This window comes from Pongo pygmaeus, chromosome 10 (genome assembly GCF_028885625.2).
Source record: "Pongo pygmaeus isolate AG05252 chromosome 10, NHGRI_mPonPyg2-v2.0_pri, whole genome shotgun sequence".
NCBI classification, from domain to species: Eukaryota; Metazoa; Chordata; class Mammalia; order Primates; family Hominidae; genus Pongo; species Pongo pygmaeus.
The window spans coordinates 43,399,817-43,413,304 of NC_072383.2; the positions used below are offsets into that span (position 1 = coordinate 43,399,817).

At 36.7% G+C, this 13,488-nt stretch overlaps 1 protein-coding gene across 1 annotated transcript in view; it reads left to right on the forward strand.

Moving 5' to 3' along the window:
• The window catches only part of ARID2 (AT-rich interaction domain 2), a 186,821-nt gene that overhangs the window by 136,918 nt on the left and 36,415 nt on the right, over positions 1 to 13,488 (forward strand). The window contains exon 16 of the mRNA XM_054445013.2: positions 2,935 to 3,083. Within this exon, the coding sequence (XP_054300988.1) occupies positions 2,935 to 3,083 (149 nt within the window). The remainder of the gene's footprint in view (positions 1 to 2,934; positions 3,084 to 13,488) is intronic.

The window sequence follows — 13,488 nt, forward strand, 5'->3', positions numbered from 1 at the left end:
GCTGGCACTACAGGTGCACACTACCACACCTGTCTGATTTTTGTATTTTCTGTAGAGACAAGGTTTTGCCATGTTGCCCAGGCTGGTCTCAAACTCCTGGGCTCAAGTGATCCTTCTGCCTTGGCCTCCCAAAATGCTGGGATTATAGGCATGAGCCACCGTGCCTGGCCTAGCTAGAGGTATCTCTTTTATATCACATTCAGAGTAAATACAATTCTTGTTCCTTACAAGGTTTTGAAAGTGTCTTTCCTTCTCACCTCTTCTTTAGAATACTCTTTCCCAGTTTCTTCAGTATGGTTTTAGGTGTCATGGTGTCTGGTTTATTCACCATCCTGTTTATCTCAACCATAGAAGATACAGCTACTCAGGAGGCTGAGGTGGTAAGATTGCATGAGCCCAGGAGTTCAAGGCTGCAGTGAACTGTGATCACACCATTGCACTCCAGCCTGGGTGACAGAGCAAAACCCTATCTAAAAAAAAAAGAAAGAAAGAAGGAAAGAAAGAAACTTTCCTCTTATACTTTCCTTGCTCTTTAACCCCTCCTCCCATGTCACTTTCTCACCATCAGAGTTCTATGGCTTTTAGAATTTGCAGGTGAATGGTTTTCAGATTTATTTTTCCAACATTAACTTCTATGGATAGACATTTTTAGTTGGTTCATCTGTCATTATTCCCAAACTAAACTGATCATCTTTCCTCTGAAATATGGTTTCCTATTATTGCCATTTATTGAGACTCTTGAGCTAGGCTTCTCATTTATAGTTTCTCTAGTCTTCCCATCATCTCATAAGTTAGTTTTTATTACTTACACTTTACAGACAAGAAAACTGAGGATCAGAGAGATTAAGTCGGTAGCCCAAGATCACACGGCTAGTTAAAAATCAGATTGAAAATGTGAGTCCTGATCTGTCAAGCTGGAAAATCCTCATCCTATTTGTGATGTCTGTACGGCCCTAAAATGTTTTTGGTGCATGTGTATGTTTTCTTATTGTAAAATCTTAAGAGTGGGAACCTATTTTAGAAATGTCAGTCTTGAAGTAGATTTTTCCCTCAGAGTTTAGAACTCAAAAGTTCTTATGACTTCCCATTTCTGACAATTTTGTCTTTCAACATGTTATTCTCTTTCTTCTTTCATTTGTATGTCATAGTAGCCTTGTATGTTTGTGATTTATCTATTTTTTTCCAAAGAAAATTACTGTGGCTTTTAATCTAAGTTCTCAGGAATTTTAACTTACTGCTTTCCCACCTATTCCCAGTACAGTCATGTGCTACTTAAGGACATTTCTGTCAAGGATGGACCACATAATACAACAGTAGTCTCATAAGATTATAATATCGTTTTCACTGTACCTTTTCTATGTTTTGATACACAAATACTTAACCATTGTGTTACAGTTGCCTATAGTATTCGGTACAGTAACATGCTATACAGATTTTTAGCCTAGGAGCAATAGGGTATTCCATATAGCCTAGGTATGTAGTAGGCTATATCATCTAGGTTTGTGGAAGTACATTGTATGGCACTCACAGAACAATGAAATGGGTCACCTAACGACCCATTTCTCAAACATATTCCTGTCATTAAGTGATGCACGACTGCGTTACCTTATAAATGAACAAGTATATTCAATGTTTTCCCAGAGTTTTAATTTACTGCCTTTAAGCAGTTCTTCAAAAATAATGTACTACCATTTCTATAAGAAATTTAACATTAATTTTTCCCTTTGTCGTATTTCAAGAAAATATGTTGCCTAAACTTGATTTAAGGTACATTTTGATTATTAGTGTTTTTTCCAAGAGAAAGGGATGGGATCTAAAAGAAAAAAATTGTAGGATATATTTAAAAGACTTTATGCCTACAATTAGAATTATTATTATTATTTTTTCTTTTGAGACAGAGTCTCCTCTTTCGCCCAGGCTGGAGTGAAGTGGAGCGATCTCAGCTCACTGCAACCTCTGCCTCCCAGGTTCAAGTGATTCTCCTGCCTCAGACTTCCAAGTAGCTGGGATTACAGGCACCTGCCACCACACCTGGCTAATTTTTGTTTTTAGTAGAGATGGGGTTTCGCCAGGTTGGTCTCGAACTCCTGACCTCAGGTGATCCACCCCCCCTGGGCCTCCCAAAGTGCTAGGATTACAGGCATGAACCACCTGCCCAGCCTAGAATTCTTATATAAATAACAAAAGATATAATTAGACTGGGGGCTGGATGTGGCGGCTCATACCTATAATGCCAGCACTTTGGGAGGCCAAAGGGGGAGGATGGCTTGAGGCCAGTAATTTGAGATTATAGTGAGCTATGATTATGCCTCTGTAACCTGCCTAGGCAACAGAACAAGACCGACCCTGTCTCTAAAAATAACAAAAATACATAACTGAGCAACTTCAAAATCTAAAATTGTTAAGCAGCTTACCGCAAATTAGTTAATATCATATTTTATACATATGGTGACATCATTTTTGCTATCTAAAATTTTCATTGCTTTTTACCATATTGTTTCACATTATATTCTTTAGAAAATCTAAAAGTAAACATACAAAAAAGTAGTAACTTGCAGTTGATCTGTTCTTGTGAAGAATTCACATAAGTAAATCCATTGGGTACATTTATAGTATATTTATTTCTCATTTAAATCTACAATTGTATTGTTTCATCCTAAAAATCTTAATTTTAAATAATATATATTTTATAGTGGTAATAACAATGTGGTTATTGCCTTTGTGGTTTTATATTAAATAAAATAAACTTTCTAAATATTTCTATAAAAATAATTTTCTTTTTAAAGATTTTAAAGGTAATCATAAACTTAAAATTATAAAATGTAAATTTTATGGTAGAAATGCGTTAACATAATCAAATTTATAAGACTATACTATAAAATATGAATTTTTTCAGTGTCATGTCACAAACTCTGCATTTGTTCTTTTTCACAGAACACTCCTATGCCACCTTCACCAGCTGTACAAGTGCAGGGCCAGCCTAACAGTTCTCAGCCTTCTCCATTCAGTGGATCCAGTCAGCCTGGAGATCCAATGAGAAAACCTGGACAGAACTTCATGTGTCTGTGGCAGTCTTGTAAAAAGTAAATGGCAATTTTATTTGATATATAAAAGTATTCTTTGTTTTGGAATGCTTTTATATTTAAGTTTCTGTCATCTATAGTTTCATGAAATTTTTCCTTTAGAACCACTAACTTTAGCAAAACTGTAAGAGTTATATTTATGATCCATTATGTGGACCTAAACTAAGAAATTTATATGTAAGTGACGGAAAGAACTTCATTGCTTAATGGTACATTGTAGAGAATATGGTTCAGTATTTGTTTTCAGTAAAGAAAATCAGTTAAGAATTTGATTATATATTTGGCTGTTAAAAGGTTTTTTTGTTGTTGCTGTTGTTGTTTTTAAGTGGCTTGAACTTAGTGGCAGCTATAGTATTTCCATATAGTAGAAGCTTAGAAGTAATAATGTGCTAGAAAGAGAATGACTTGTCTTGAATTTGAGTTTGGGGTGGATACCTATGAAAATTATTTTTAAAGCCATACCATCTTACAATTTAATTAAGATGAACTTTTGAAATAAACCTTTCTTAGACTTGAAGGAAAACTTGAAAAGAATGTTGGTTAAAATAAAAATCTTTATTCCTTTGATAGTACTTAGGTAAGACCCTTTGCCTTCAGTCATTTTTTTTAGAGGTCTAGGACTAAGGCATTTGTCTTTTTTTTTTTTTTTTTTGGAGACAGAGTCTCACTCTGTTGTTCAGGCTGGAGTGCAGTGGCGCTATCTCCACTCACTGCAACCTCCACCTCCTGGGTTCAAGCAATTCTTTTGCGTCAGCTTCTTGAGTAGCTAGGATTACAGGCATGTGCCACCATCCCAGGCTAATTTTTGTATTTTTTTTCACCATGTTGGCCAGGCTAGTCTGGAACTCCTGACCTCTAGTGATCCCTCTGGCCTCGGCCTCCCAAAGTGCTGGGACTACAAGTGTAAGCTACTAAGCCCTGCCAGCATTTGTCTTAATAGACATAATACCGTTCATTTTTTAGATATCAAAGATTCCATTTCACTCTTCATAATTAATAGCAGAAATTACCATATCTTTTACAAGCTATCTTTGCTATTCATATTTTTGTGATATAGATATTATACTTTATTGTAAACTTCATATACAGATTTTTTGTATGATTATGGCTGCCTGTGTAGCCTAGGGATTATTAATAGTATGCAAAATATCTATAGGATAGCAATGATCAAACTTTAACTCTCAACCCAATAGTGGGACTGTGGATCATTTTAGTAAGTTTTTGTTTGTTTTTCTTGTCAATGAAAAAATTAAATGTATCATAGTTCACCATGTTAGCAAGGGTAAATATTGTTTTCAGTTATATATATGTGACTTATATATGTGTACTTGATCATAGTATAAAATCTGTTTGTCAAAAAAATTCTTTAAAAATCAGTCCTTTAGGTTATTTCTGATTATTTCCTTCATTCATTTAATTTGACCATCTCTTTCTTTTTAGTGTATGTTTGTAAGTTAATTTGAAACTTTCTTCACTGCATGCCAATTTTACTGTCTCCATTTGTCTTGAGATTTTTGTTTTTTTCATGGCAAATAGTAGTTGATGGAATGGGTAGTGTGCTAAAGGTGTTTGTTAACTTTTCAAAAATTTATGAAGCTTGTCGCAGTGGTGCACTCCTGTAGCCCCAGCTGCCCAGGAAGGCTGAGGCAGGAGGATCGCTTGAACCTAGGAATTCGAGTCTAGCTTGGGCAACATGGTGAGACCTCATGTCTAAAAAGATAAACATAAAGAAGTTTAAGCATAACTGCTTTAGATGAAGTGTTTAGGTTACTTCAAGATAAGTTGCTGGAAGAGTTAATGAACCTAGATGTCTGACAGTTTCCCATCTTGCTAATAGATCTGCGTTACATAATTTGATGATTTACCTTTTTCTTGCTAGTCTTTTCTGAACAAGACAGATTAAACAGGGCTTCTTAGAGCATGCCATTTTTTTTAAGCCATAGCTTTTCACTACTGCATTGCTAATAAGTTTAGTTTTAGTCTGAAAATATTTGTTAAGCATCCTCTATGAGGGTGCATGTGCCAGAAGATAGAAATACAAAAATCACTCCCAGTCCTGAGGGACACAGACCAAAAAGCAAATAAATTACAGTATAAATAAGTACTGTAAAAAAGATAGTTTCATAGTGCTGTTTGCAACATATTGGACAATTTAACTTTGAGATGGTTGGAGAGTTTTACTACAAGCATTACATTTTAGTTGAGTCTTAAAGAATGAGTAGGAATTTGTCATGCTAAAATAAACCTGTCAGAATGTTAAGAGCAAGCACAGGAGTATAGAAGGACCTTGTATGTCCAGGAAACTGTGAGAAGTTAGGATACTACAAGCATAACGACATGAAAAGAGAAATGGCTCTTATTCATATTTAGTTCCAATTCCAAGTAGGAACATATATATGATAGCCATTGACCACAAAGTGGCTGTTCTAATTTCTTTAATATCATATCAAAAATATTAGTAAAGAACTTTATGCTGGGCATGGTGGCTTGAGCCTGTGATGCCAGCTACTCGGGATGCTGAGAACTGGAGAATCTCTTGAGCCCAGGACTTCAAGGCTAAAGTGAGCTATGATTGCATCATTGCACTCCAGCCTGGGTTATAAAGTAAGACACTGTCTCTTTTTAAAAAAAAAAACAAAAAAAACTTTCTTTGTTTCCATCAGATTTAAAGCTAAAATTATTTTCTTCACCTATATATTATTGTAAACTGCTTTGTATTTAAAGTTAAAATAGCTATGTGCTCCCTTCCTTTTAAGGACTTAAAAGTGACTTTGAGTATACATTTAACCTGTTTTTAGTTCTGTATTGGCACCACACTTTATGTAGTCTTTTTGTAGTTATAATTCTCCTTTTTCTTTTTCTTTTTTTTTTTTTTTTTTTTTGGAGACACTGTCTCACTGTGTCACCCAGGCTGCAGTGCAGTGGTGCTATCTTGATCTTGGCTCATTGCAACCTCTGTCTTGTGAGCTCAAGCCATCCTCCCACCTCAGCCTCCCAAGTGACTGAGACTACAGGTGCATGCCGCCACACCAAGCTAATTTTTCCATTTTTTTATACAGACAGGGTTTCGCCATGTTGCCAAGGCTGTTCTCGAACTCCTGAACTCAAGTGATCTGCCCACCTCAGCCTCCCAAAGTGCTGGGATTACAGGCATGAGCCATAATTCTCCTTTTAGATGTATAATATAGATTCTTTTCAGTAAGCCCCACTCCCTCTTATCACATATTGATGCTTGGTTTTTTGATATGTAAGCATTTATCTCTAAAAGTTAGAGACCTCACTCTTTAGATATAAATACTATACCACCACCACTACCACCATACTCCTACAGAAAAAAATTAATTCCCTTCAATATTATGATTTCTTCTTATATCCCGTCAGTGTTTACATTTCTCCAGTGGCCTTTTGTTTAGAGTTTGAATTGGAATGTAAGGTTCAAACATTGCCTTTGGTTGATAAGTCTTAAATCTCGCTTAATCTGTTAGATTACCCCTCCATCCCTCTTAATTTTTTTTTTCTTTGCAAGTTTTTGTTGAAAAAAAAAAAAAACAGGTTAATTTGTCCTATAGAGCATTACAATCTGGATTTTCCAGACACTGTTTAGCATGTTACTCTGACCTTGTATTTTCTGTACGTTGGTAGTTTGGTCCAAATATTTGATCAAGTTCTGGTTTCACTGTATGAAGACCACTTCAGAAATGATATTGTGTACTTCCATCAGGAGATATGTAATATCTTTTTGTCTCTTTTTGTGATATAAACAGCCTTTAAGGATCATTGTTCAGAACATTATTTCATTAAGGTTTGTAAAATATAAAAGACCCCCTTTTATCAGTCATTTGCCTTCTTTGAGGAATAGTTCCTACAGGAAAGGCAAGATAGATGCTTGAATATTTCCCTTATTTACCAGTTTTCAAAATAAAATGAGTTGCTCACTATCACTCTGCAAAAGTTACCATGAGGTTTGGGGTTTTGTTTATTTTGTTTGTAGTATTACTGTGAGCTAAGAGGAATTTAAGCATATTTGAGATATTTCAGTCAATTGAGGTTATGTATCCTTCTTGGTATACAAATTGTGTCATTTTTGGCCAGTGAAAGCCTCTTCAAGTGGATTTCCCAGGTCCTTTGGTTGTGACCTTAATATAAGTATTTGATAGTTTCCCTGCTCTCTGATAGGCGAGATGGTCTGTGTGTTTATACTGATTCTTGGAATTTAGATTAAGTACAACAAGGTTTTTACTTCATTTTATCATTTTCACACCTGTACCTTCTTTCTCCCACACCAAAAATCCCATTTCTCAATATTGTTAAGAATTTATTCTTTGTCCTATGTCATACTCCAAAAAAAATGTTGTCTGCTGTGGTATAACTTGAAAAGGTTTTTCTCATTTTTTCAATTAATCATTTGTCTTTTTACTTTACCCTTTGTTTTTTGTTATTTTGTTTGTTTTTGTCCTAGATGAAGGGTTTTTTTCTTTCAATTAATTTTTCTGTAAACAAATTTATTAGGTTTTTCATTATTGCTTCTGGATCTGGATTATAGTTAGGAAGGCTTTCTCTGTGCCCAAATTGTAGAAGAACCCCCATGTTTTTATTTAGAACTTATGTGATTTTTTAGTTTCCATTTAAATCTTATATTTTGGTATTTTTCCCTGTGTCAGTAATCTGGTCTTAAGGAAATAAGGGTAAGTCAGTGACTTTTTTCTTCAATTTGTCACTGTAACTTTCTTTTCTCGTACTATAAGAGTAGTTTATTCTAAGAAAAATGAGAGTCACAGTGGATATTTTGGGCTTCAGCACTGTCCAGTAGTTTCATCAGATGCTACTCAAGACTCTTAACAAAAGTGATTCCACAATATTTTCATAATTGTTCTTCTTATTTTAAAATTATATTTCTAGCTTTAAAAAACTTTAAATTCCAAAAATAGCGTTATCAGAAGATAACCATGGTTGTAAGTTTGGTATATATCTTTACAAACCTTTTTCATATACAGCTATACTATATTGTACATGAAAAGTATACATGTATACTTTGTTTCTTATTTTAAACTATATATACTGATGTAGAGCTTGCTTCAATAATATATGTAATACTCATTAATATGAATATATATATATATACTTTTTATGTCAACACATAGATTTACTCGTTCTTTGTATTGAATACCAATAATTCCTTTTTATTGCACTGTCGTTGTTATCTGCATTGGTAAATAGAACTGCTCGTCCTTTTTTGACAGGATTACTCTTGAATTATGAGGACACATTTCTTTCCATAAATAAGATGCAATGATCCTGTACTATAGTCTGTTAACTATATCTCATATTAAGGGTATTTGGGATTTTAGTTATTTGCTATTACATATGAACAGAACTGTGGTGAATAATTTTGTTTCCATAGCACATTTTCTACAAGTATTTCAGTAGAATAAAATACCAAATTGGGAATTGCTGAGTCAGGGGATTTACATGTTTTTATTTTTATAGAAATTGACAAATTACCATCTAAAAATGTTAATTTGTAATTCAAATAATAGAATATGAGCTTGTTTTCCACTACCTGGCTACTCAAAACTGAGGGGAAATTTCTTTGCTGATCTGATAGCCTCAAAAAGACTGTCAATTTTTATTCTTTTGTTATTTTAACTTTTTAAATAGACTTTATTTTGAGAGCAATTTTAGGTTTACAACAAAATTAAATGGCAAATACAGAGTGTTCCTATATAGCACCTGCCCCACAAATATTACATCTTTATAGGAATGGTACATTTGTTATAACTGGTTAACCTATGTTGACACATCATTATCACCCAAAGTCCATTGTTTACATTAAGATTTGCTCTTGACATTGTACATTCTGGGGGTTTTGTTTTGTTGGGTTGTTTTGTGAGGTTTGTTGTTGTTGTTGTTGTTGTATGGAGATGGAGTCTTACTCCATCACCCAGGCTGGAGTGCAGTGGGGTGATCTCGGCTGACTGCAACCTCCGCCTCCCAAGTTCAAGCGATTCTCTTGGCTCATCTTCCTGAGTAGCTGCGACTACAGGTATGTGCCACCATGCCCAGCTAATTTTTGTATTTTTAGTAGAGATGGCATTTCACCATGTTGGCCAGGCTGATCTTGAACTCCTGACCTCCTGATCCACCCACCTTGTCCTCCCAAAGTGCTGGGATTACAGGCGTGAGCCACTGCACCCGGCCTGTTGTTACTTGTTTGTTTTTTGAGACAAGGTCTTGCTCTGTCATCCAGGCTAGAGTTTAGTGGGATGATCACAGTTCACTGTAACCTCGACTTCCTGAGCTCAAGTGATCCCTCCCGCCTCAGCCTCCTGAGTAGCTAGGACTACAGATGTGACCACCACGCCCACCTAATTTTAACTTTTTTGCCCAGCTAATTTTAAAATTTTCTGTACTGGCTGGGCACGGTGGCTCATGCCTCTAATCCCAGCACTTTGGGAGGCTGAGGCGGGCGGATCGGAGGTCAGGAGATCGAGACCATCCTGGCTAGCACAGCGAAACCCCGTCTCTACTAAAAATACAAAAAAATTAGCCGGGCATGGTGGCGGGCGCCTGTAGTCCCAGCTACTCAGGAGTCTGAGGCAGGAAAATGGCATGAACCTGGGAGGTGGAGGTTGCAGTGAGCCGAGATCGCACCACTGCACTCTAGCCAGGGCAACAGAATGAGACTCCATCTCAAAAAAAAAAAAAAAAAAAAGAAAGAAAAAAAATTTCTGTACAGATGGGGTCTTACTATGTTGCCTAAGCTGGTCTTGAACTCCTGGTCTCAAGCAATCCTCCCACCTTGGCCTCACAAAGGGTTGGGATTACAGGTATGAGCCACTGCACCTGACCACTCTATGGGTTTTGACAACTATTAATGTAATAACATGTGTCCACCATTACAGTATACAGAATAGTTTTATTGCCCTAAAAATCTTTTGTATTCTGCCTCTTCATCTTACCATTCCCCAGCTCCTGTTTTAATTTTTATTTCAAGTATTGAGTTAAATATCTTTATGATTTTCTTCTGTGAATTATCTACTCATGTCATTTGCTTATTCTTTATTGCCCTTCCTAAAAATTTGCAATACTTCTCTGTACATTAAGGATGTCAGCTCTTGGCCAGGTGTGGTGGCTCACACCTGTAATCCCAGCACTTTGAGAGGCCAAGGCGGGCAGATCACTTGAGGTCAGGAGTTCAAGACCAGCCTGGCCAACATGGCAAAACCCTGTTTCTACTAAAAATACAAAAATTAGCTGGGCATGGTGGCGGGTACCTGTAATCCCAGCTACTTGGGTGGCTGAGGCACGAGAATCGCTTGAACCCAGGAGGCAGAGGTTGCAGTAAGCCGAGATTGTGCCACTGCACTCCACCCTGGGTGACAAAGCGAGACTCTGTCTCAAAGAGGAAAAAAAAAAAAAGAATATCATCTCTTACACTCCATCTCTCGAGACTTTAGCCATATTTTGCTACATAGAATTTAAATCTTAATGGTTTTCATGTCGTGCTTAGAAAGACCTTTTCAACTTTTATATCATAAAATGCACATTTTTTGCTTTGTAATACATTAATATTTTTACTTTTTGATTAATTTGTAATTTAGCTTGATGTATAAAATGAGGTATGAGCCTAGCTTAATTATTTTCCAAATGGCTAACTTATTGGCAAGTTCATCTTTCCCTCAGACATTTGAATTGCCACCTTTGTCATATACTAAATTCCTATAAATGCTGTGCCTATTTCTGGATCACTTGTTATCCCCTTGATCTCTGTCCTTATTACACTATCACTTTAAATGTATTTTAACTTTGGATATGGCAGTTTGCCCCTGCTGATTCTTCGCAGTTTTTTATGATTTATTTGAGCAACTACCTTATACTAGGCACTGTGCCGGGTTTTGCAATTAGAGTGATGTATAAATCAGATTTATTTCTCGAGATTGCCAAGAAAGGCATGTTGGGATTTGGGTTGCAATTGCTTTTTTTCTTTGAGATGGAGTCTTGCTGTGTCACCCAGGCTGGAGTGCAGTGGCACGATGTCGACTCACTGTAACCTTCGCCTCCCGGGTTCAGGCGATTCTCCTGCCTCAGCCTGAGTAGCTGGGATTACAGGCATGCGCCACCATGCCCAGCTAATTTTTGTATTTTTAGTAGGGACGGGGTTTCACCATATTGGCCAGGCTGGTCTCAAACTCCTGAGCTCGTGATCCGCCTGCCTCGGCCTCCCAAAGGGCTGGGATTACAGGTGTGAGCCACCATGCCCGGCCGTGATTGCTTTTAATGAACAGAGTTTTTTGTTTATTTTTTGATAGTGAGCACTTTTTTTTAGTCTTCCCTTACTGGAAAAGGTATCAGCCCATGTTATTACTTTTTTTTTTTTTCCAATAGAGCTTCTTGACTTTTCTTTGCATGAATTTTGTACTTTATTAAGTGTATTGCTAGGTGGTAGTCTTATATTTAGTTGTTATAAATGATCTCAACTTTCATTATATTTTTCAACTGATAGGTGTTTTCTATATTTATACTTCATATTTTGTCTTATCCAATTATAATGTCTAGGCCAGGTATGGTGGCTCATGCTTGTAATTTCGGCACTTTGGGAGGCCGAGGCAGATGGATCACTTGAGGTCAGGAGTTTGAGAACAGCCTGGCCAATATGGTGAAACCCTGTCTCTACTAAAAATGTGAACATTAGCCAGGCGTGGTGGTGGTCGACTGTAATCCCAGCTAATTGGGAGGCTGAAGCAGGAGAATTGCTTGAACCGGGGAGGTGGAGGTTGCGGTGAGCCGAGATCATGCCATTGCATTCCAGCCTGTCTGACAGAGCAAGACTCCACCTCAAAAACAAAACAAAACAAAATCAAACAAACAAAGTCTAATGTTTTCAGCACAATTGCACAATAGTGATAATATTCATCCATATCTTTTTTAAAGCTAATAAACCGTTTTTTTTTTTTTGTTTTTTTTTTTTTTGAGACGGAGCCTCACTGTGTCGCCCAGGCTGTAGTGCAGTGGCGGGATCTCGGCTCACTGCAAGCTCCGCCTCCTTGGTTCACGCCATTCTCCTGCCTCAACCTCCCGAGTAGCTGGGACTACAGGCGCCCGCTACCATGCCCGGCTAATTTTTTTTGTATTTTTAGTAGAGACGGGGTTTCACTGTGTTAGCCAGGATGGTCTCGCTCTCCTGACCTCCTGATCCACCCGCCTCGGCCTCCCAAAGTGCTGGGATTACAGGCGTGAGCCACTGTGTCCGGCCTAAACCGCATTTTTTTTAGAGCAGTTTTAGATTTATGGAAAAATCGAGCAGATAGAATAGAGTTCCCATATCTCCGTCCTCCCTGCACACAGTTTTCACTATTATTGACACCTTGCGTTAGTGTGGTACACACATTATAGTTGATGAGCCAATATTGATACACAATTATTAACTAAAGTTCATAGTTTACATTCAGATTCATCCTTTCTACAGTTCTGTGGGTTTTGACAAATGTGTAATGTCATGTCTCCACCATTACAGTAACATACAGAGTACCTTCACAACACTAAAAATCCATTATGCTTTACCTATTTATTCCTCCTCATCCCCTCCCTCGCCCCCAGTTCCTGGCAGCCACTGATTTTTTTTTACTATCTCTATAGTTTTCATTTTTCCAGAATGTAATATAGTTGGAATTATTCAGCAGTATCCTTTTTAATCTGGTTTCTTTCACTTAGTAATATGCACATAAGTTTTCTCCATGTCTTCTTCTTGTTGGATAGCTCATTTCTTTTTATTTCTGTATAATATTTTATTATACAGATGTATATAGTTTGCTTATCCATCTATTGAACAGTGTCATAATTGCTTTCAATTATTGGCAATTTTGAACTAAGGTGTTATAAACATTTATGTGTAACTTTGTGTGGATGTAATTTTTCAACTAACTCATTTGGGCAAACACCTAGGATTATAATTGCTGGATCCTATGATAAAGACTGTGTTAAACATTGTAAGAAACTGTAAATCTGTCTTCCAAAGTGTCTGTACTATTTTGTATTCCTACCAGCAGTGAATGAGAATTTTGTTGCTTCATATCCTTGCCAACATTTAGTGTTGTCAGTGTTTTAGATATGAGCCATTCTGATAGGTGTGTGTTGGTATATCTGTTAATTTCTAGTTCCCTAATAACATATGATGCTGAGCATCTTTTTGTTTATTTACCATATGTATATCTTCTTTGGTGGGTGTCTATTCGGATATTTAACCCATTTTTAATTTGGTTGTTTGCTGAGAGCTTTTGGCATGAGTAGATAATGGATTATGTCAAATGCTTTTCTGCGTCTATTGCTATGATCATATGATTTTTATTTTTTGTCTTGTGAATGTGATGGATTACTTCAATTTTTTACTTCAACCAGCCTTGTGTCC